Here is a 23120-nt window from a genome sequence, read left to right on the forward strand (position 1 = left end):
GTCTGGAAACACATCACAGAATTGGTAGAAATGGGACAATTATTAGCAAAAGGAAGGGCTGTCCACCAGAACCACCCTTCAGAGCATCTTATGGGATGCAGGAGGCAATGGATGTGCCATGCAACAAAGGTATTTGCACAAGAGAAAGATGCGTGTGCAAACAAGCCAGGCAGTGTCACAATCCTCAGGTTGTCTTGCAGACTGCTGACTCAGCGGTGGTTTTATAAATTATGGAAGTCAAAGCACGCCCAAGAAAACTCTGACCTGGCTCCTCAGCCCAACCAAGCGGTGTTTTTTAAACAGAAGATGGAGAGTTCAGCAAACAACACCAGCCTGCTCATTCACTTGCTGGCTTCTGCAACCGCCTCCCCCATGTATTCACTTCCCCCAGCCCACTGGAGCTGGTAGCAATGTCTTGACCACTAAGGCGTGGCACTCCCCTGCTTTCCAAGATTTCTGAGGAAGTGGATCAAGGCGTGGTGAAGTTCTTGCCGCTTGACAGGGTAATACACACCACCGGGCTCATGAGGTGATGATATGCACACTCCAGACAAACGAAGATAGCATTCTCAGCATGGTATCTCCAGAGCCAGGCCTGATAAAGTGTGTTTGCTGTATGCTCCACCCCCATGTCTCTCAGACTTCATCCCTGAACTAGTTGGCATAGGCAGTGTGGGAGCCCACCTAATCTTCAGCCAGGATTATTTTTCTAGCCCGCCAGGCGACATTTCCTGCATAGCATGTTCTCCCCTAAATGAGAGCACGGGTTAGGGTGGGGTCTACCAGGCCAAACCTCTGTTGCCAGGCAGGTTAAATAGTTAGTGCCTGAAGCAACGATTGGTTGACCGGGTTGCTGGGTCAGATTGTATGTTGCAAATTGGGTGGGTGGGACCAAAGGTTTTAAATATTGGAGCAATTAGCCTTTTTCCTTTCTTTTTCGCTGAGTGAATCGGATCACCCGCCCGCTCGCCCGCCCTGTGTTCCAGTTGACCTTGCTTTGCCTGTTATGGGGTCATCTGCAGGGGCCTAGTAGGAATTTTGCCATTTGGCTGATTGGCTGGTGCCATCTGGTTTTTGCCTACTACTTAGCAATTCGTCACAACTTGTAAGGTTGCGGTCAGGCATTAGTTATAAAAATTGGTGGAGGAGGAGTCAGGATAGGCTGGGCCTGCCCCTCCAATGGCATTGCGGAAGGGAATTCCGTTAAAGGAATCCTGGGGCTTGCCACGATTTCGTCCAATCCCTGAAATGGGACCAGGGCCGGCAAGCCTTGGGGAGCAGATTGGGTGAGAGGTGAGGGACTGACGCTCAGCTCAACTGATCCCCAATATTGTTATCCCTTCACTTGCTTCCGAGGGAGTTCAGATAGTCAGTTCTGTCCCAGGCAGGAGGACAGATAGTCATAACCAATGCCTAAGCAACCACTCACAGAATTTGTAATTTCAATAAAGTTGTGGCCCAAACCTTTCTGCCAAAAACCTTAAACTAAAATTATGTGTGATGTGTGAATTATTTTGAGGGGTGGCTTGGGGACCTCCACACACAACCACTAAGCTCCTGCCCACCAGGCTCTTCTGAGGGGCTCAGGTTCATGAGAACTGGCAACCCAGTTGTTAGCAATCGCCCCATATGCAACATCCCAGAATGTGTGAACCCGGGACTTTCATGAGCAGCATCTCCTGCAGCAATTCCCCCTGGCTGCGCAAAGTGCTTCTGCGAACAGCACAGCGGGATATGAAGGGATTCATGCTGTAAACACCAATGCTGCTCAGCGAGGAAGCAGGAGGGGGGAGGGAGGGAGGAAGGGAGGGGGAGGGATGGGGAGAAACCAGATGCTTACTAGGAATGCCTGAGACAAGCTTCAAGGGTCTGAGCACTCGCACTGCCCGCAGCGTCCTCAGGTCCACATGGGTGTTGAAATGGGTCCCTGCTGTGGCGAGGATGCTGGAGACAAACAAGAAGAAAAGTTACTAAACATAGATCTCGGGCAATGCACATATGCCTGCCTGCCTGCCTGCCTGCCTGCTTGCAGGAGGGGGCGTTCCGCACACCAGGCACCTGACAGCCAGAACTGGTGCACCTTACCCTCCGCTGTGAGTCAACAGCCATTTCTCAGTCTAAACTTAGCATCCTTAAGCTGAGCAGCAATTAAAAGATGCACACTGGTGCCGAGACTCACATTTTCCAGCTCAGCCTGATCCAGCCAGCCTTGCATCCGTACCAACACTCACAGGCTCAACCGGTTCCTCTGCACGACGGGGGACTTGAACTGGGAGATGAGGGGCATGGACGGTGTGCCCCCCCCCCAGGCCTCAGAGCTCTCTCCAGGAAAAGAGAGAAACAGGGCTGGGCTCCCCCTGTTCCGCAAAGCCTCTGGCATTACCTGTCTTCATCCCGAGCCAAGGCAGAGCTTAAGTACCAATTGTAACTGCATCTGACCATAATGATGATTTTTTAAAAAATATATTTTAGGCTGGCCTCTCTCTTCCCCTTCTCTCTGTATACTCCCTCTGCTGTCTCCCCAACTGTTAAAATGTAGGGTCAAATGCACACCACATTCTTTGCACTCTTAAAAAACCCAAAAAACCTGAAAAGCAGCCGTGGGAAGTACAACTTTCAATTCTGTATTTTAACAAGGGGTGGGGGGGACAACTGCTGGGAAGCTATGAGCCCTAGAGTTTTGTTTTATGTAGTTGATTCATAAAGTCTCATCCTCCTTTTCAAGAAAACCAAACAAACCCAGAGCAATTCGCGAGCCATGTGTCATAGAATAGAACACAATTTAGCACCTTATTAGAACACTCCAGAAGCCTCAAAATATTTCAAAACACTGCCAAAACCAAGTTTTGACAAATATAAAATTATCAAAAGCAGCCAGAGATATTGGTTTGGCACTCACAACTAATTAGCTGCTAAAGTTTGCTAAAGGCCTCTAAGATAGGGGACTCTAAGGTTAGCTTCAAACCTGAAAGTGATGGAGCTGTTCTGATGCCCAGAGAATCGCATCCTGCAATTGTGGGGCCACCACTGAAATGGCCCTTGTGTCTGTGCCCTTGCTACTTTCACTTCCTTTATCAGGCAGGCATCACGATAGAGTTTCTGAGGCAGGTCAAAAGGTACAGGCAGCCGTGCGCAAATAGCCTCAAAAAAAATCCCCATCTTATTTGTGGGCAGAGAAATTCACAAAATTTCTCTAGGGAGAGAGAAATCACCCCACAGTTTCTCAGGGGTGGGGCTCATTAGCAGTGGCAAAAGTGCCATCTTTTTCATTTTTCCATTCTGTTCCTTTGCTTCCTTCCTGTTCTGGAAGGGACAGTAGCAGTAACTGTGTTGTTATAGACAAACTCCCCATTCCATCCTCCCCATGGCTTTTGACCTAGCATCCTTCTGGACAGTGTTTTTTTTCCCCTCAAAAAATGTTTAGGGGTACTCTCATTTTCCTACTCATATTGAAATACTGCCCCTTGAGGAGGCCAAACTTAGATTCACAAAATGTTTAGGGGTATGCGTACCCCCAGGAAAAAAAGCACAGCTTCTGGGGCATTGTGGGTGAAAAATGGCAGGTGCTGGGTGGTGGCAAGAAAAATAGCAAAAGCTATCTGAGAAAATTTTGTTTAATAAGTTGCGACTCAGTTCTACTACACACATATCATTAATATTGTTTAATTTCCTAGGGCCGGGGATTTGCTATTTTGCCTATGCTGCTCAAACACAGAATGTATACCACTGACACATTGTCAGCCCTAATCCTATTTATATACACGGCTACCTATTTATATAGTACACCTAATGACTGCATTACGCGGGTGGCGCTGTGGGTTAAACCACAGAGCCTAGGACTTGCCGATCAGAAGGTCACCAGTTCAAATCCCTGCGACGGGGTGAGCTCCTGTTGCTCGGTCCCTCCTTCTGCCAACCTCGCAGTTTGAAAGCACCTCAAACTGCAAATAGATAAATAGGTACCGCTCCGGCGGGAAGGTAAATGGTGTTTCTGTGCGCTGCTCTGGTTCTCCAGAAGCGGCTTAGTCATGCTGGCCACGTGACCCGGAAGCCGTACGCCGGCTCCCTTGGCCAGTAAAGCGAGATGAACGTTGCAACGGCAGTGCGGTGGCAGCGGGAGGCCCCATTAGCTAAATTGGTGCTTCAGGTTAAGAACAGTTTCAGGTTAAGAACGGACCTCCGGAGTGAATTAAGTACGTAACCAGAGGTACCATTGTACCGAATAAAAAGAGGAGAGTAAGAAACATTCGCTTGTCTTTGTACGTTCCTGGCAACCAGCCGGAAGCCACTGATAGCATCCTGACACCCATCCATTCAAATGGGCCAATTCGCGATGTCCCAGGGGGTGTAGTTTTGGTGAGCAGCCCTGAGAGTCGCTGGCTTCACTCACCAGTCGGCAGGGAGCGTCGCCCACCCAGAACCCTCCCTCCCTAATAGTTGATTATTGCATTAACCATTTCCTTTTCATCCTACAGGGATCTGCTGTGGTTTTCTGAATATTGCTGTATTCAGCGCTGGGAAGGAAGTTCCCCTAAACTGCAGGTTTTGTCTTCCCCATACCACTAGTCACAACTTGGAGGTTTAGGCCTTGGGCGGAATCCTATGGTCTTTCATCCAGTCAGGGTGTGGGCGAAGTTGCAAAGGGCTTTACCTACATCTGGAATCCATAAAGTTGTGGTCATTTTCAGTTGTCGTGTCCATTCCTTTACCCCTCTTACTTAATGTGCAGGGGGACTCTGCAGCTGAAAGATGGTAGGAATGTGCAGAAGCCACCTGGAAAATTTTGCAACTCTTAACGAGCCTCTTTCTTTCTTTCTTTCTTTCTTTCTTTCTTTCTTTCACTTCCCTTTGATTGTTCCCTCCAAAGAGGAGCTCTAAATTTGATTCAGAAATTCACTTATAATACAGAGAAGATGGAAATCTTTCTTGAATACTTGTTGATTGCTTTGTTGATCATGGATTTCTCCAGTGTCAACGTTTATCTATTAGTTCTTTATTTATTCTTCATTTTAGATCAAGGGAGAAATGCATACAAGAACAGATTGCTGATTAGACACATTTTCAGATGTTATTGATCGGGGAGAATTTGTAACATATGCAAAATTGCATGTAAAGCTAAGCAAAGAAAACTCATAAAATCTGCGAATGAGAATTTTCATCATGTTCACACACATTTTAACAAGGTAAAAAGGGACTTGATGAGGGTCCTTTTTGCACCTGTGTTTGGGCTGCAGGTGAACATACCTTTACATGCACAACAATCCCCACACAGCATTATTGTCATTGTTTTTTATTATGTATTTTGTGTTTTTTTATCTTTTTTGTGAACTGCCCTGAGATCTATGGGTGAAGGATTTAATCAATCAATCAATCAATCATTATTATTAATAGGGAATAAATCCCACTGAACCCAACAGGTCTTACTCTGAGTAGACAATGTGTAGGATTGAGCTGTAATATATTATAAAGGTTGGATTTCAAAACTGTACAGGTGTTTGTGGGTTTGTCAGTACATCAAAAGGGAGCAGGATTAAGAAACAGAACTAATGAAGGAGGACTCCATTATTGAGAGTGCTTCTCTCTGGGAAGTTAAAGATAAGATTATTAAATAAATGGTATACAAAGAATAAAGAATAAAAATAAAAAATAAATCAAAACAGGAATTTGTTTCAAAATGGGAGGTTTTCAAAGAATATCTGAAAAATAAATATAGTAGTTTAAATTCTGTTGCAGCATTCGAGGAACTTCAGTAATAGTTGCAAGGTAGATACACGAAATTAGATATATTAAGAATAAGTTTAATTATGATAAAAGTGTGTATTGGCAATAAGTATTATGAAATCGCAATATGGAATAGACGGGAGGTTGGGTCTTTAGTGTTAAGACCAATATATGTTATATTCTTTGCTAAGAGGGAAAAAAGAATAAATGGTATATAACCAGTGTAAATTACCGTAGATATATATGTAAAAAAAGGTAATGGGGTTTGTTGGAAATGATGTGGAGAAAGTCTATTTTATTCCAAAAATTAATGCTGAATGGTGGTTGGAAAGATATGCAATGTTGTGTTTGCAAAAAGTCTTTTCATTCATTTGCTAATAGCAACAAATTTGTGCGTAGCCAATTATATGACGAGACACTGTAGTTATGTAAAAGCTATAAAGATGTTATGCAGACAGTTCAAGCATGTTGGAAGAAAAGTATGTCTGAGTAACACACTTGAGTAAGGCCTTCTAAATCGCAGGGAGATTTATGTCTGAGTAAATATGCATAGGACTGTGCTGTAGGGCTCTGGGAAATTGGACTCCCTTTTTGAGTCATACAATGTTGATGAACAAGAATCGCCTAAGAGAAACTAGTGTTCCATATAGTGTCCAGATCAAGGGAGATAATAGCACTGCTCTGTTCTGCCTTGGCCAGATCCAACAGGAGTCCTGGAACCTGTACAAAGAAGGGTGACCAAAGTTTTGGAAAGCAAAGCTTATGAGGGACCTGCGTATGCTTAGCCTAGATAAGAGGAAACCAAGAGGAGATGTGACCGCCATCTTCAACTATCTCAAGGGCTGTCACATGGAAGATGGACCACACTTGTTTTCTCCTGCTCTGGAGGGTAGAACCCGAACCAATGGCTTCAAGCTGCAAGAAAAGAGATTCCAACTAAACATCAGGAAGAATTTTCTGGCAGTAAGAGCTGTTTGACAGTGGAATGGACTCTCTTGGAAGGTGGTGGACCTTCCTTGGATGATTTTAAGCAGGGGTTGGATTGCCATCTGTCATGGATGCTTTAGTTGAGATCCCTACATTGCAGGGAGCTGGACTATATGGTCCTCAGGGTCTCTTCCAACTCTACAATTCTATTATTCTACTGCCAAAATGCTAATTTTGTTTTGGAAGCATGCTTTTTCCTGAAAAATCTTCTTTTTTAAAAACCCACACTATTTGGTGGAAAATCTTCTGAGAGAGCCCTAGGGAAGCTCCCAGCCCCTCATTTTGTCAGAGAAGAAACTGTAGCATCCAATTTTGGGGACTCTTAAGTAAGGCACCCTCAGTTGGCCCCTTTAACCTCAAAACAGGAGGGGTCTAGAACGTGAGGAATCTCTGAAAAGATGTTGAAATATACATTTATTTAAAAAATGCAGAAGCATTTTTACTTGTCATTGTAGGGGAGGATATTAACAGACAGGGTAGTAAATTGTTTTTATATGCAACAATGGCAGCAAGAATATTATTGGCACAGAAATGGAAACAGGAAGAATTACCAACAAAAGAAGAATGGCAGACGAAATTAATGGACTATGCAGAATTAGATAAGATGACAGGAAGGATCCAAAACCTGCAGGACCAGAGATTCTCAGAGGACTGGAGTAAATATTTGAATTATCTGAAAAGCAATTGTAATAAATAGATTACGCTAGTAGGACTGCAAGAAGTTTTGTAAGGGGGATTATGTGAAATACTGCACAGAAGACTAAGAAGAGAGTTATTAGTTAAGGACGATTAAAAGTAATCGGGAAATGAAGAAATGTAGATTAAGTGATAAAGATTGAAAAATCTTCAGATGCGGTTGATGGAAGTCCAAAACATTGTATAAGGTAAGAAAATATGTTATGATATATATATACGTGAGGAATCTCTCAAATGGCTTCTGATCTCCTCAGTGCACCATGCGAAGTGAGGATGGCAAAACTGCTGAAGCAACGGGTCCTTGCTAAATCAGGCTTCTGGAATTGCTCCAGAACATGTGTATCTCATTCCTCTGCACTGAACTGTTGGCTATTTGTAGTTTAGTAGCGCTGCAGAGAGCTTGCTGGGGAGACCATGCATAACAAGGAACTCAAAAATAACTTTAACAAGGTTTTAATAACAAAACAAAAACTCCTTTTACACTAAAGATAACAACAACAAACATGGCCCAACCACCAACCCATCCCCCAGGGTGATGAGAGAGCTAGGTGCTGCTCCTTATATACTATGCCCAAATGCTGACACAGCTTAATGAACACAACCTAGCAGCACTTGCTATGTTTCACAGCTGTAAGACTGGGTCTCATTATTTGCCCTGGCCCTGGCCCTTAAAGACATACACAACTTGTGAAACAATAATGAACCTTCACATTTTACAGAGACCATTCAACATACAGATCCTCTGCTTCAAAGGTCAGAGTATTCAGGGGAGAGTAGAATGTGCAGATGACAATTTCGCTGAGGGTCATTAAGGGACACCAAGTGGAACAAGAGTAAGAAACCCAATTCTGTGGACCAGGTATACTCAATTACAGTAGCCTTCCACCACCAAGCTACTACAGAGTTGTGCCAGTCCATTTGCCATCCTGTGTAATTATATCCTAGGCTCCCAAACCAGTCGAGACGTTGCTCTTCAAAATTGCTACTTTTCTTTATGGCATCAATTTAATCTTCCCGCAGGGCACAATCAATCCAACGTGGAGACAGCCCCGGGAAGGCAGAAGTCTCTCCCCAGGTAACAAGTGACAACTTCTCAAGATTAATATTCTTCAAATCAGAAGGTGCATGCTCCTTTAAGACATCAACGTCGCAAGCCAGTAAACAAGCTGCAGTGATCCGCCAGGAGGAGTTTAGCAAAAGGGAAGTGGGCAGAAGTCACAACAGCTGTGATGAGGACCATGCTCTGCCAGGTTGGCAAACAGGTCCCAGAGAGTGAAGCTCATTCAGAGGAGGGGGCAGGGAAGATAAGCCACAGATAAAAGGCCAGTAATATCTGTAGAAACAGGGTAGAGTGTAAACACCCTCTCTCTCTCTCTCTCTCTCTCTCTCACACACACACACACACACACACACACACACACACAGTACGGGATGACATGGGAACAAGAGCATATATCATTTTTCATTTCACCTCTAAAGCCACCTGTTAGGGTTCCAAGGGGTTGCTTGAGAGCAAGCAGGCAAATATACCTCCCTGCTCGGCTGTGAAGCCTTGCTTTTGATGCCAAAATAAACTTTATCTGTCCAGAGCGCCACTCTCCCGTGGCTGGATCATTCACTGGCAGAATCTGTGAGTGGGAGGTCCTTAAGCCTTCCCCAGCAAAGTAGTTTCTTGACGCCCAGTCTGCGCCTCCCCTCTCCGCACGAAAGCTTACTGCGCAAGGAGGGCATGGGTAACAGAGGACCTCTCTTCTCCCCGCTTTGCCCAGGCAAGGTGTCCTGGCACCGCCTCGCCTCCTCCGAGCCCTGAAGCTCCTCTCCACTGGAGGCGTGGTTACTCTCCTCCGCTGAGGAGGAGCTGCTTCCCATGATCTTTGGGGGCTCTCTGTAATCCATCTGGCTTTTCCCCTCTCCCCCCCTGAGCCGATGGCAGTTCCCTGGAACCACCACTATGTATTGAACCCTAAATGTGTCTGTGTCTGGACTCAAGCATCTTGAACTGTGCCTCCAAGCAGGGCCGATTTAGGTTTGATGAGGCCCTGAGCTACTGAAGGTAATGGGGCCCTTTATATGTCCAGCTGTCTTTTGTCAACAACAAATTGTTGCTGGTTTTTGTGTTGAAAATATGCTACATGGTAATTTATGGACCTAATAGGTATCTAAAACCATTTCCACATAACAAAATATGTATTTTATAAAAATTAATTGTTGAACTGAAATACAATTAAGAAGAAGTATATTAATAGTGAAATACAATGTTTTGGGGGTTGTTTTTAAAAGTCTGGAACTGATTAATCAGTTTTGCATTACTTTCTATGGGAAAGTGTGCCTTGGTTTTGGAACGCTTTGGTTTTGGAGCAGACTTCCGAACGGATTATGTTTGAGAACCAAGAAATGAGCAAACCAGTGATATTTTAGTATATAGAAATGAGCAAACCAGTGATATTTTAGGGAGCAGGCAAGGCCCATTACTTACACCATAGGAGCCTATACAACACACAAACACTGTTGCTGAATGTCGGTTTTATTTTATTTGTTTTTTATCTTATATTTTGGAAATGTACATCCAGTGTGTTTTTTCCTTTAATTTTTCGGGGGGCTCCCAAGAGAGTGGGGCCCTAAGCTATAGATTGTTTAGCTTATACGTAAATCCGCCACTGCCTCTAAGACAACAGAGAGATAGTATGAATGCTGGATCACTCGCATAAAATGCTCTGGAGGGATGTGTATGCGGTCTTTTTCTGATGTTCTGCACCAGCAGAAGCTTCTGAATGCTTTATAAGGGCAGGACTACCTACAGAGGCAGTTCCTCTGGACAACCTTAGAAGTCAGCATTATCTCAGTTTGCTTGCACAAAGCTTACACAGAGTTTAGACTGCTCCCTGTCTTTATTGAACATCTTGTTCTGATTTGCTTAGATATATGACAATGAACCCCCTTCATTGCCGTGGCGAAGGGGCTTGAATAACTCAGAGAAGCTATGAACGATGCCGAGGAGGGCACCCAAGATGAACAGGTCATAGTGGAGAGTTTGGACCAAACGTGATCCACCTGGAGGAGGAACCGGCAAGCCACTCCAGTATCCCTGCCAAGAAAACTCCATGGACAAAGACAACAGGCATATAAAAGTTATGACGCTGGAGGCAGTGGAAGACAGGAGTGCCTGGCGTGCTCTGGTCCCTGGGGTCACGAAGAGTCGGACACGACTAAATGACTAAACAACAACAACAATGACAATGAGCATTCATCCTGACTTGCTTGCAGGGTGCTCACGATTCTTCCCACTAATCATTCACCCCACACTTTTCAATGCATTTTCTCATCACTTTCCAAACTGCAAAAAAAATTAAAAATCTGCTATTTAAATAAGTGGATTTATTGTGCAGAGCGTGTTGATGCCCTTTGATTGAACAAACCTAAAATTCTAGTTCCTCCCAACCTAGCAGTTCGAAAGCACATCAAAGTGCAAGTAGATAAATAGGTACCGCTCCGGCGGGAAGGTAAACGGCATTTCCATGCACTGCTCTGGTTTGCCAGAAGCGGCTTAGTCATGCTGGCCACATGACCCGGAAGCTGTACGCCGGCTCCCTTGGCCAAGAAAGCTAGATGAGCGCCGCACCCCAGAGTCAGTCACAACTGGACCTAATGGTCAGGGGTCCCTTTACCTTTACCTAAAATTCTAGTACGCGCTTGAATTCCTTCCACAAAATACTGACTGGTCTGGATACACCCAGAGTGCAATGCAGTTGACCAAGAACTGCAGATTTCCCTGCCCTGGAAGACCTTCTAGACCATGGATGCAATGTAGGCTTCCAGGTGTCATATGACATGGTGACATTCTGCCAAACAGGGTGCTTATGAGAAATGTAGGGAAGTCACATCTGCCAGATTCAAAAAGAAAAGAGCGCAGACACCAGCAGAGTCAGGCAGAGATAGGAAGCAGCCTTTCTGAGTTTTGCGCAGCCGTCCAGAAACCAGAGAAAATTGGGTCATTGTTCTACTAATTCACCTAATTACAGGCCAGCACAGCTCTTGGCTATGTCTCCCTTGCTGGGCAATTAACCACCTTTATTTCTTCTTATTATTATTTCCCTCTCCGCAGTATACAGTTGGATAAAAATCTGGCTCGTTCAGAAACAAGAGTTCCGTTTCCTTGGATACCGAGACAGGAGAAACTCTTTCACATCAACCGAAGAAGCTGTGGCAACAGATTTGTTCCCCCTCTCCTCCTCCTGTTTATTATGACAAATTTGAAAGGGGCAAATGGAAAGGTATAGTTAGTCCATCCATCATTAGGTTAACCAGAAAGTTGACTGCGGCTGAGGTTCTTGTCGTTTGGCCTTTGCTGAAAACGCTTTCCAAAAGCTCCATATAAGCAGGGCTCTCTCTCTCTCTGTGTGTGTGTGTGTGTGTGTGTGTTTGTGTGCAGTGTGCTCTAAATCTATGGGAGTCCCAGACAGCCACAAACTGTGGCATTTGACTTGCAAATACAGCTTCCAAAAATTTGTTCAGCAAGTTTCTAACCTTCATGGTCATAAAGCTATGCTTGAAAGTGTGAAGCTGATAATATCAATAACCACAAATTAACACGGCTGATCAAAATGAAACGGCAAAACAAGTGTATTTTTTAAAGCGTTCTTGTGGTTATTTCACAACAACCAGACACAAATGTGATTCTGACAAAAATCCATTGTACGTGGTCATCCAGGTGGAAACAACTGCCCTAGATTAAGGTTACCAGTTTTTTTTCCAATGAATCCGGGGACACTTTTCAACTTCCTACTAAATAGATGGATTTTTGTAAATCCAGGGACTGTCCCCAGGAAACGGGGACGTCTGGTAACCTTACCCTACATCCCTCCCTAAATGATGTCCCTGAAGCCACTTGCCACCTGTTGGCAACTTTATACTTTCTACCACAAATATTTCTGCCATGAAAATAAATTTACCAAGTTGTAATCCCTTTTCCTTGATGTTCGGAACTATAATGCTAATGTTACATTTGCATATTCCTGGTTCACCTGGCACACTAAACCAAGGTGTGGTTTAGCACAAACAGATGAGCAGCCAGGCTCACAGCCGGTTTGCTCCTCACCAGTTCCTTTTGCTGTTGCACCATGCTAAACCAAGGTGTGACTTAAAAAGTTGGCTGAACATGGGCTCCTGATTTAGCCCTCTCCAGACTAACCATGAGCTCTAACCAAGGTTTGCTCTTGATTTTTGCCCCTTGGTTAGCTTGGGAGAGCTGAACTGCAAAGCTGGGTTTGGGCTAGGTGCTAAGCTACAACACAGTAACGAAAAGGCTCAGGAAAGAGCGAAGTGCCCACGAGCCCATTTCCAGGAGCTCATGAGTTTACACTAAGCCAAGGTTGCCCCTTGGAAAGACCACAGATACTTAAAGCATGCATAGAGACATTTCCTAGGGATGCCATGTTGCAAGAGGGGAAAATCCAGGCACAAAAACTTGTTGAGCAATCACCCAATAGCCCCTCTGCTGACGCTGAGCCCAAACCGCCCACACCAGAGCCAGAGCCCGGGTTGCCCACGCCAGAGCCTGAACCAGAGCTGCCACACCAGAGCCAGAGCCCGGGTTGCCCATGCCAGAGCCAGAACCAGAGCTGCCTGCATGCACACACACACAAATTTAAATCCTAAATCCAGGACATTTGCTTTAAAATGTAAAATACTCCCGGATGGGCATTAGGACCCTGCATTGAGGACACTGAGAAATTCCTGGATGTATGGCAACCCTACATTTCCTTTACATGCAGAAAGCCAGGTCCTTGGCCAGGAGGATTTGTTGCAGGGGGATTTGTCCTGTACCATTGCCAACCCCCAACAGTGGGCAAGGGAGGTGGGCAAGGGGCAGCATAGCACTCCCCTCAACAGGCCACACATTCCAGACAGGGGTCCTATGGGTGCCTTTTTTCCAGAAAGAAAGGTGGCCAGTTTATGCACACTTCTATGAGAAGTGTCATGAAGTATCATGAAGAGAAGGATGCACAGGATGTATAACAAAAGCAACTTTATTACAAAATGTTTTCTTTGGTTTTGGAGAGCGAAACCATGCAGCAGACTGATGCTTGTAATGTAGAACAGAAACTGAGAGCACAGGACCTGAGAAATGTCTCAGGCATTTCCATGTATTAGCAAGTCAGGAAGGCCAATACACTTTCATTTGAAAAAAACATGAGTAATTTTAGATGTAGCTGGCTGAGAAACAATTGTTTTGTTGTCAGCATAGATGGCCCACAGTCCTTGGGAAAAGGTTCAAATCTGAAGCCTGCCCCACACAGTCCTTTCCCATTTAACTAGAAACCAATTAAAGGCCCGGCCTTGGAACCTGTGTTTTGAGCCACACTTATAAATACAGCTAAGAAGGATAATTTCGAAACAATGTCAGAAGTGATTTTGTTCACAATCCAGCTACAGAATAGGATACAATTGAGCTAAGAGCAGATAAAAGCTGATGATGATTAATACAATAAAGTGTGACTCTTTGTGGTGGGTGGATTATGCATGTCACAAAATATGGAGAGGAGTGGGCTGGGGAAAAGATTATAGAGAAGCAATCCATGTGGATGCAGACCCAGAAGAAGTCCTCTTTCAAAGATGGATTGATGGAGTATGAGAAAATTGGTAAGGAATAAGAAACCTGGACGCTTGCAGGCAGCGCTGACCCAGGGCACCAGCATAGGTCAGCCAAGGGTGAACACCTGGGTAGGCGAAAAGCTGGGAACAGACTATGTTCACCACCCAGATGTCCCCCTGGACTCAGGCATGGGCACAACCCCTTCTCGGGGGTTGACCAAACCAGCTGAGTCCCTGGATTCCTTTAATGAAATACTCTTCACATAGGGATGACAAGTGCATTCACCCATCCCTATCACCTGAGCCAGTGCCTATCCACAGCCTTACAAGTTGTGGCGATTTGCTACGCGACAGGCGAAACCCAAATGGCAACAGCCAATCAGCCAAGTGGGGAAAATTCCTGCCGTGCCCCTGTCCCAACAATAGACGACACACAACGGCATAGCAAGGTCAAGCACACAATGCCCTAAAATTAGGGAGAGGTGGGCAGGTGTTCCGAATGCCCAAGCTGAAAGAGGAAGCTCTGAGTCACGTGCATGGGCATAAATAGGTCCCTCGATCCATTTAGACTGTGCCCCATTGGCCAGATTGAACCCAACAATGAGGGACCTACCAATCGGGTTTTGTGGCTAATGAATCCAACCCACCCACAACACAGGAGGTCGGTCTCCAGGTCTCACCGCAACACGTGCCCTCTTTTAGGGAAGACCCGATTTACCATCCTAGCAAAACGAAGCCTGAGAAAACAACTTCAGTGAATCTCGAGAGATAATTATGGGAGGAAGTTGTTTCTTAAGGTATCTTCAACCCAAGTCATTTGGAAGATTCCTCCACTTCCAAAGAAAACATGTTTGACTTGGAGGATTTCCATGTGCAGGGAGTGGTTAGGTTTTTCCCAAACATCAAATGGGAACATCCAGTCATCATAACACACGACCCATATCCTGAGATGTTCCGTCCCATAATGATTCTTCCGCTGCATGACGGCTCCTAAAACTCTCATATCCGTGCCTATACCAGCCAGTTAGGATTTCTCCTGTCCCCAACAAATCATTTCCACGTTCGGATTTTCAAAAACAAAAATGAAACCACCACCTGAGTAACAAACAAATGAGAACAATCCCGAGAAGGGAAACACCAGGATCAGGCTGCACAGGGAGGTGAACTGGATATTTGCCACCTCTGGCGTCAGTCCAAATAGCTTCCAAATAGGATTTTTGTATTCAAGGGCCTCTTTGGCTCTCCTTCCTACCTCCCACAATCTTTAATTATATGACACACCGGATTATAGAGAGAGACTGTGTCAGATAGGCACACAGCCAAGACTGGCGGCCTGGTTCGATGTCGGGTTAGTGGCACTTAAGCCATTGTTTTCAGGGGAACTGGCGTACCTAACTGTGCCTGGGATTGGGCTATTAGTGGTTATTATCATCAGTAGTTATCATGTCATGGATCACAGAATTTGCCTTTTACTTCTGAGATCGAGTACCAGGTGACGACTCCTGAGATCCCCACCTTTCTTTTCCGCCATCCCTAGAATGTCACTACTTGATGCAGCAGCCATCATTTGAACAGGCAACACAGGGGGATGTGGTGACTCCCAGGATTTGGAACTTTGGCACTGTTTGCCATGGTGGATCAACGCTTAAGAGAGAAAAACACAGCCAGCGCTCCCAGCGAGCTCTTTGCTCGAAAATGCTAAGAGTTCCTCACAACTAGGCAGCGGTTTTCACTTCCCTCTTTCATCGCCACCTCATGAATTCAGAAAAATGTTGCTCTAAAGAATCTTTGGTTCATCTCTAAAATATTCTCCAGTTGTTCTCTGAATGCTCATAATATTTGTTAGCCGCTTCCAGCGTATTTGATACCTGTATTTCACATCCCCTTGTATTTTATGTCACTATCTGATAGCTGATAAGCAATCGTTTTAACAGCTAAAAGTATTTGAGAGTTGGCCTGCAATGTCATCTGACAACATTGGAAAGATGGTGTAGAGCACATTTGGCAGCTGGAAGCTTATGAGCAGTCATGTTTGAAGCCTACAAATCCTGTTGGGAATAAAGCGTATGGAACTCAATGGGACCTACTTCCAATAAGACATATCGGACGGCACTAAAAAGGACTCATGTTTTGGAGGTAACATTTCAAGTTCAGAATATGAGTTTGAATTTTGAATTTGAGCTGGTGCAATGCAGTGCTGATGAACTGAGCTATGACTCAACAAATCCCTGGATCAAATCTCGCCTATGTAATCGTGAACTCAAAAAAAGTGGTTGTGCACATGCGACTCTCTCTCAGCAATATTGGGATAATAATACTGACTTTCTTTGCTGGTCTGTCAGACGATTACAAAAGGATAATGTATGTGAAGCACCTTCCATACTTACGAACGCTATCCAGATGAATGCTCAATAAACAGGTCATCTGCAAGAGGCCAGAGTAAATCTTGCTGACTGTATGTGAGCTAGCTGTAACTCAGCCTGCTCTATAATTAAGCATAACCAGATCCCCTGTGAGATTCAACATTCTGTAATTCTTAAATTTAAGAGAGGAAATTATTTACTCAGAATCCTTTCAGAAATGCACAACTTAGGGGAGTCTCTGCCAGCCTGACATACACCCCCTGCAGATGTTTTGGCCTGGCAGAGGGTGTTGGGAGTTGTAGCATGGTACACCTGAAGGACACCAGGTTGCCACCAGCTGCTGTAACAGTGTAGTCTTGGGTGTGAGAACAGGAGTGCTAAGAGGAAGGCACGCTTGGCAAATCCACACGGTGATTAACTCCTGCCCAGGAACCAATGTCCCCACTGTGGAAGGACGTGTGGATCCAGAATGGGCCTTCACAGTCACTTATAGACTCATTGTTAAAACCATGTTTATGGAAGACAATCTTACTTGGCTATGAGTGATCGAAGAAGAAGAAGAAGAAGAAGAAAAAGAACAACAACAACAACAACAAGAAACTTTCTGTTCATCAATGTGTCTCCCTTTCCTTCTGTGAAATGTTGGTGGGGATGGTTGAATCTGGGGTGAAGGTAGATCCAGATGTCCTTTTTTAAAGACACTGGTAGTCATCATCAGCACTGATAGCTTCCCTCTGATGCCACAGCACAGTTGGTGTGCAAATGAGCAGCGCATGTGCCCTACTTAGGCACAAACGGAGTTCCATTGATCTCAACTGGGCACAAGCTTCAGTGCTTGCTGACCTGGGGGTCTAATTAAGTCAAAGATGCCCAGAGCTCTAAGAAGATGTGCTTTGCTTAATTGGTTCTAATGTCACCAACCACTGTCTCTAATTCTGCAAATCTCACCTCTTCCCTTGAATGGTAACTACAGCCTTAAAGCAAAGGCACGGGGGGTGGAGGTGGGAATGAGAGAGTTGGCAGTTTTCCGATGCCATTCAAGGAAGCAGAGTGGGGTCCAAAAGTCAGGGCTACCAGGCCTATATAGAGCCTTGGGGCAGAGTCTGAGAGCTGAAAGGTGGCGCTCAGATCCTGATGGGACAGAATGAAATCCAGCAGGGGTGAGAAGGAAACGCCTGGCTGGTCCGTGCTGGTGGAATGAATGGCAAAAGCCCTCAAGTCAGAAAGGAAAATATACTCCCTCCACCTTAAGGTTTTCATGCTTTCCCTATTCATTGAGTCTGAGAAAAGGAAAGCTGACCCCATAAAACTTCAGCTTGAACAATGAACGATGGGGTACCATGAAAAGGTTGTGAAGAACAAAACTTAAGCCTCAGAGAGGGTGCTTAATCTGCAAACAGGTCGTCTGCAACAGGTCTTAAGTTTTCTGATCTTCCCCTGAAAGAGAAAACCCAGACTAAATAGGTGTGTGTGTGTGTGTGTGTGTGTGTGTGTGATGGGCCGGCATTTTGTGGACACCACAAAAAAACTTGCATGTCTACAGGACTGCAACCCTTCACCTGGCAGAAAGGCCTGACATCTCCCATTCTGTAGACATAACCAAGCCAGTGTAGATGTCACTGAGACAGGAATACAAACATGCTGTGGATCTGTGCTTGGGAGCAGGGCTGTCTTAAACATATCCAGCCCCATGGTGCAAAGCCCCCTTCCGGGGGCCCCCACCCCCTGTTTTCCAGAGTTTTTTAGGGAGGACGGCGCTGCTGGTGGGGCTGGAGGAGGCAGGCAGTGGCTGGAGGACAGCTTCTCCAGCGGGGAAGAGGCAGAGGCTGGACGTGGCGCCTCCTGGCTCAGCTGGGCACTTTGTGCCACAGTGGCCACGGCAGGCGGAGGCTCTGGGTGTGGTGCTGCTTTGCGGTGCATGGTGGAGGCGAGCGAGGGCAGCAAACTGGGATACTGGGAGGTGCCGCTTCCAGCCTCTGCCTCTTCCCTGGCACCCTCCAGAACTTGTTGCCCTGGCGCCCTGCGCCACTAGTCTCTATGGGTAAGACGGCCCTGCTTGGGAGAGCACATCATTGTTTGAGATTCTGCCCCAAATCTCCCTGACACAGTGCACGTGGAAGGCATTGAGGCATGGCTCCTGGAGGGCGTAAGTTGCCCACGACTCACTTCCATAAAGCAGCGTGCTCAACACTTAGTCCAGTGACGAAGGCGGCATAAACACTTTACCTTTAAAGTCAATTAGGAGCTAACAAGAATTTTGGGGTACTGTGGCTTGTTAAGGTTGCTGGGAATTATAATTAGCACCTTCAGGAGGCTCAGCAATCTGCCCACTATCAAGGCTGATTCGTGTCTTACTCACTGCACCTTTTAGTTACATGTGGCATCATCATAAGTGCTCTTAAATTCTCCATAGAGAATGCTGGCACGCACACACACACACACACACGTATGTATGTATGTATGTATGTATGTATGTATGTATGTATGTATGTAAAGGGACCCCTGACCATGAGGTCCAGCCGTGATCGACTCTGGGGTTGGGATGCTCATTTCGCTTTATTGGCCATGGGAGCCGGTGTACAGCTTCCAGGACATGTGGCCAGCATGACTAAGCCGCTTCTGGCTAACCAGAGCAGTGCACGGAAACGCCGTTTATCTTCCCACCGGAGAGGTACCTATTTATCTACTTGCACTTTGATGTGCTTTCAAACTGCTAGGTTGGCAGGAGCAGGGACCGAGCAATAGGAGCTCACTCCGTCGCAGGGATTCGAACCGCTGACCTTCCGATCGGCAAGTCTTAGGCTCTGTGGTTTAACCCACAGCGCCACCTGCGTCCATATATGTGTGTGTGTGTACCTGAAGTTTAAATACAGGTTTGTGCATACTCAGCACTAAAAAGTTTAAATCTGCATCTATGTCTGGAAATCCATATTCTGCACCACCACCACCCCACAATTAAGTGCATAAATTATGCAAATCTGCCCAATTTCTTATTTTGCATAATCTTCCTCAGTTTTCATATTTTGCACATTTCTAGTTATGCTTTGAAGAAAGTGGTGCTGGTAATATTAGAAGCCACCAAAGGAATATGTAGCCACCACCCTCTGACTTCTGAGATTTCAACAGCTTCTTTGAGCTAAAATAGGTTAGAAATAATAGCTTTAAAATAAAGGAAGGAGAATATAAGGAATGAAGCCTACACCAAACCCAGTACCAGAATCTGCACCTTTTCTGCACTCTCATCAAATTATAGCATACACAAGCCCTGTTTAAATATTTTCCCTAGATCAAAGCAGTTTGGTTAGCATAACAAGATGGCACTGGATCAGTGCCTGAACTTAGCATATTTATATGTCTACAGAGCTGTAATTTATTGATGAAATATTTTTCTTTTCATTCAACTAGCATTTGGGTCTCTGTTTCCTACAATCTCAGTCTACTTCAAGAGGGGGGGAAATTCGACACTGAAATCACAATCTCACAAGTTCTTCTGACTATTTTCATCTTTGCCATGTTAAAACATTTGCAGTGTGAAAAAGAGTGGTTTAAAAAAAACAACCTCCGCCAACTTGAGCAAAATACATCAAAATACGTCAAAATGAAATACGGGAGAGGGCAAGGAGGGGGAAAACACAGAGACAAATCTGAAATGATGCTGAGCAGAATGTTGGAATTTAGAGAGCATATCCTCTACAGCATATATGGATTCAAGATGCAAACCAACCATTAACAAGGTGGATTAAGGACTCTCGGAGCTTATGAAAAAGTATCCACACAACTGCTTCGTGAATCTCTGGGCTGCTGCCAGACTCTTGCAGAAAGGCTGGGCTCATAGCATGAAATGGTGTTATGAATCCATAACACCCCTATTTTGGTGAGTGGCAGAAGGAATTTGCGTTGGGGATCCCCTGCGCGGTCCCCCCGTCATGTGGAATAATGACTCAAGACAACGTGCTATGGGATTAAATTGGCCACAACTTTATTAAATTTCAAATGTGGGTAGCTCTGGAGCCAAGTGAGGATTCCCAGGTAAGATCCTCCCTCTATTGTGTGGGCAGGTAATCCCTCCCCTACCTGGCCTGGTCTCCTTGGCAACGCTTCCCCCAGGTGGGATTGGACAACTGACTGAGGTAGGCGGAGACCTCCAGATATCCCACCTGAGGGAAGGCAAAGCCAAGCCTATGCTGTTGGAGCCGCTCCAGATCTAGGGGCTGCACGCGTCCACGCAAAGGGCGCCCCCCATTTTAAGCGGAGAGCGGTCATTCTTGCTCTACTGCCTTTATTTATTCAAGACATTTCTATACATTCCTAAGTGGTCACATAAAGCCACTTCCGAGATAAGGAGGCGGTGGGGTTGCGGGCTTCACACCCCTTCCCCACACTCATGGGGGCTGGCTCCAGCCCATGCAATAGCAGAGGGAATCCTCGGCCGCGTCATACCCAGGGCCAGCCAATCGGCTGGCTCCGGGGGCGTGGCCTTGCCTATTTAGGTCTGCCGCGGCTGAGGCTCCTCCTCTTTCCCTCACCGCAGCTGATCGGGTTTTCCCACCCTTCCCACCCTTTAGGCTAGGTTCTTTGATGTTGCTATGAACTTCGGTGGTCGTCATCAAGGGGCCTGGTAGGAATTTTTCCAAATGGCAGATTGGCACCGGCCATTTGGTTTTCACCTCCCTTGTAGCAAACCATCACAACTCCTTGGTATTGGCAGTTAGGCATTGATGGGGGCACTGTTATTGTCATGCAGATGAATGGGGGGAAAGGAGCGCCATCACCTTCCCCAAGCAAAGAGTAGTCCGGTAAAGGATTCCGGGGGGCGTGGCCTTGTCCTAAGCCTAAGGAGGTGTGGGCCCATGGCACGCCCCCACACGGTGACACCAGGGGGAGGTCCTAGTTGACGTGCCTCAGCAAGACTCCTCCCACTGGTGGCTAACCCTTACCGGCCATCAAACCAGTTATTTGTTAGAACCAATGCCTAAGCCAATACCACTCAATTCCTGTAATCAATAAAGTTGTGGCCTAATTCGACCCATTAACCTGAATTCTTGTGTCCTGTGTCTTTATTTCCATGGGGGAGGCGGGAACTCGCCACGCCTAAGTGGTGCACATAACAACAATCCACAAAAAAATGGGACAATAAATCGACAAAAAATATCATGAAACCAAAACCATTGCCAGAATCAAGATCATTAAGGTCTTGCAAGACACCCTAACAAACCCAACCTAAAATATGTTTTCTTGTGGCAATACTGGGGTTGCCATATTTCAAAAAGTGAAGATCTAGAGGGGCTTTTTTGGGGTGGGGCCTAATCCAGGACATATGGAAGTCCTAGGCAATACTGAATGTGGTTCCTAAACCTTTGGATTTCGCCCTGGGTGACTGAAGATGGTGGCCAAAATTGACAGGACTCTAGATTAGAGTTAGCGCTAAATATTAGCCAAAACAAAATGTTGGGATTTAGATATCTTCACTCCGAAGAAAAGTCTTAAAAGTTTGAAGAAAAACAAAACATTACAGACTTGCAAAATCTCTTAAGGGGGTTCTGCGAATCCTTAACCACTGTTCCATCCACCCACAATTTGGACAGTAATTCCACAGGAACCTAGCAGTTACAACCAACTCACTTTACACAGGCTGGTTCTATTAATAATGAAAAAAATATTTCTTATTTTTAGATAAGAGGCCCACATTAAAATTACATCTCACCACCCAATTTAATTTGGAAATGCTGCTAGGTTTGATCTATAAAAAAATCTCAGTGATCTCATGCTTTTTCATCATACGTACTAAAAGAGAGAGTGGGGGGATTTTATTTTTATAGGTCAGGTAGGTAAAAGGATATATTGTAACTCCTTCAGGAAAAAAACGAGAGAGGAAGGAAATCAAAATAGAAAACAGCTACTAAGATCTATTTCAAAAATGCCAATTAAAACAGAAGCAGGAGAGAAACATGCTAAAAAGAAAGATGCAAAAGACCAAGGTTGGAGGGAGGGGAGAAGATGAGGAACATGGAACTAGGCTATGCTTTTATTCATGCACATTAAAAAAAAAAAGAATTACAAAACTTCCTTCTTTGGCTATTTTATCTTGACACATTGGGAATAATTCACCTAACAAGCCCCAGATCAGTCAAATACCGGGGCAAGGATTTCCACTTGTGGAATGGATCTTTCCCACTTTGCCCTCCTCTCCCCAAAATTGGATCGGGGTGGTGGTGGTCAGGAGTACCAACAAGACAATGTGCAAGGGGTCTTGTTCCACCTGGCAAACTGTTTTAAAGAGTAAAGGTAAAGGGACCCCTGACCATTAGGTTCAGTCGTGACCGACTTTGAGGTTGTGGTGCTCATCTCGCTTTATTGGCCGAGGGAACCGGCGTACAGCTTCCAGGTCATGTGGCCAGCATGACTAAGCCGCTTCTGGCGAACCAGAGCAGTGCACGGAAATGCTGTTTACCTTCCCACCAGAGCGGTACCTATTTATCTACTTGCACTTTGACATGCTTTCGAACTGCTAGGTTGGCAGGAGAAGGGACCGAGCAACGGGAGCTCACTCTGTCGCAGGGATTCGAACCGGCGACCTTATAATCGGCAAGTCCTAGGCTCTGTGGCTTAACCCACAGTGCCACCCGTGTCCCTCGTTTTAAAAAGAGGACACCACAAATTCATGGAAGATAATTCAGTGAGCATTAGCCATGAGATGTCAAATAGGGCTTCTATGATTAGAAGAAGCATGTCTCAGAATATGAGATGTTGCAAAATAAACAA

General features: G+C 45.4%; 1 protein-coding gene across 1 annotated transcript in view; it reads right to left on the reverse strand.

Moving 5' to 3' along the window:
• The window catches only part of CACNA1E (calcium voltage-gated channel subunit alpha1 E), a 360381-nt gene that overhangs the window by 227901 nt on the left and 109360 nt on the right, over window positions 1-23120 (reverse strand). Inside the window, exon 5 of the mRNA XM_083745793.1 lies at window positions 1841-1944. Coding sequence (XP_083601919.1) covers window positions 1841-1944 — 104 coding nt within the window. The remainder of the gene's footprint in view (window positions 1-1840; window positions 1945-23120) is intronic.

This window comes from Podarcis gaigeae (genome assembly GCF_964106915.1).
Source record: "Podarcis gaigeae genome assembly, chromosome: 6".
NCBI classification, from domain to species: Eukaryota; Metazoa; Chordata; class Lepidosauria; order Squamata; family Lacertidae; genus Podarcis; species Podarcis gaigeae.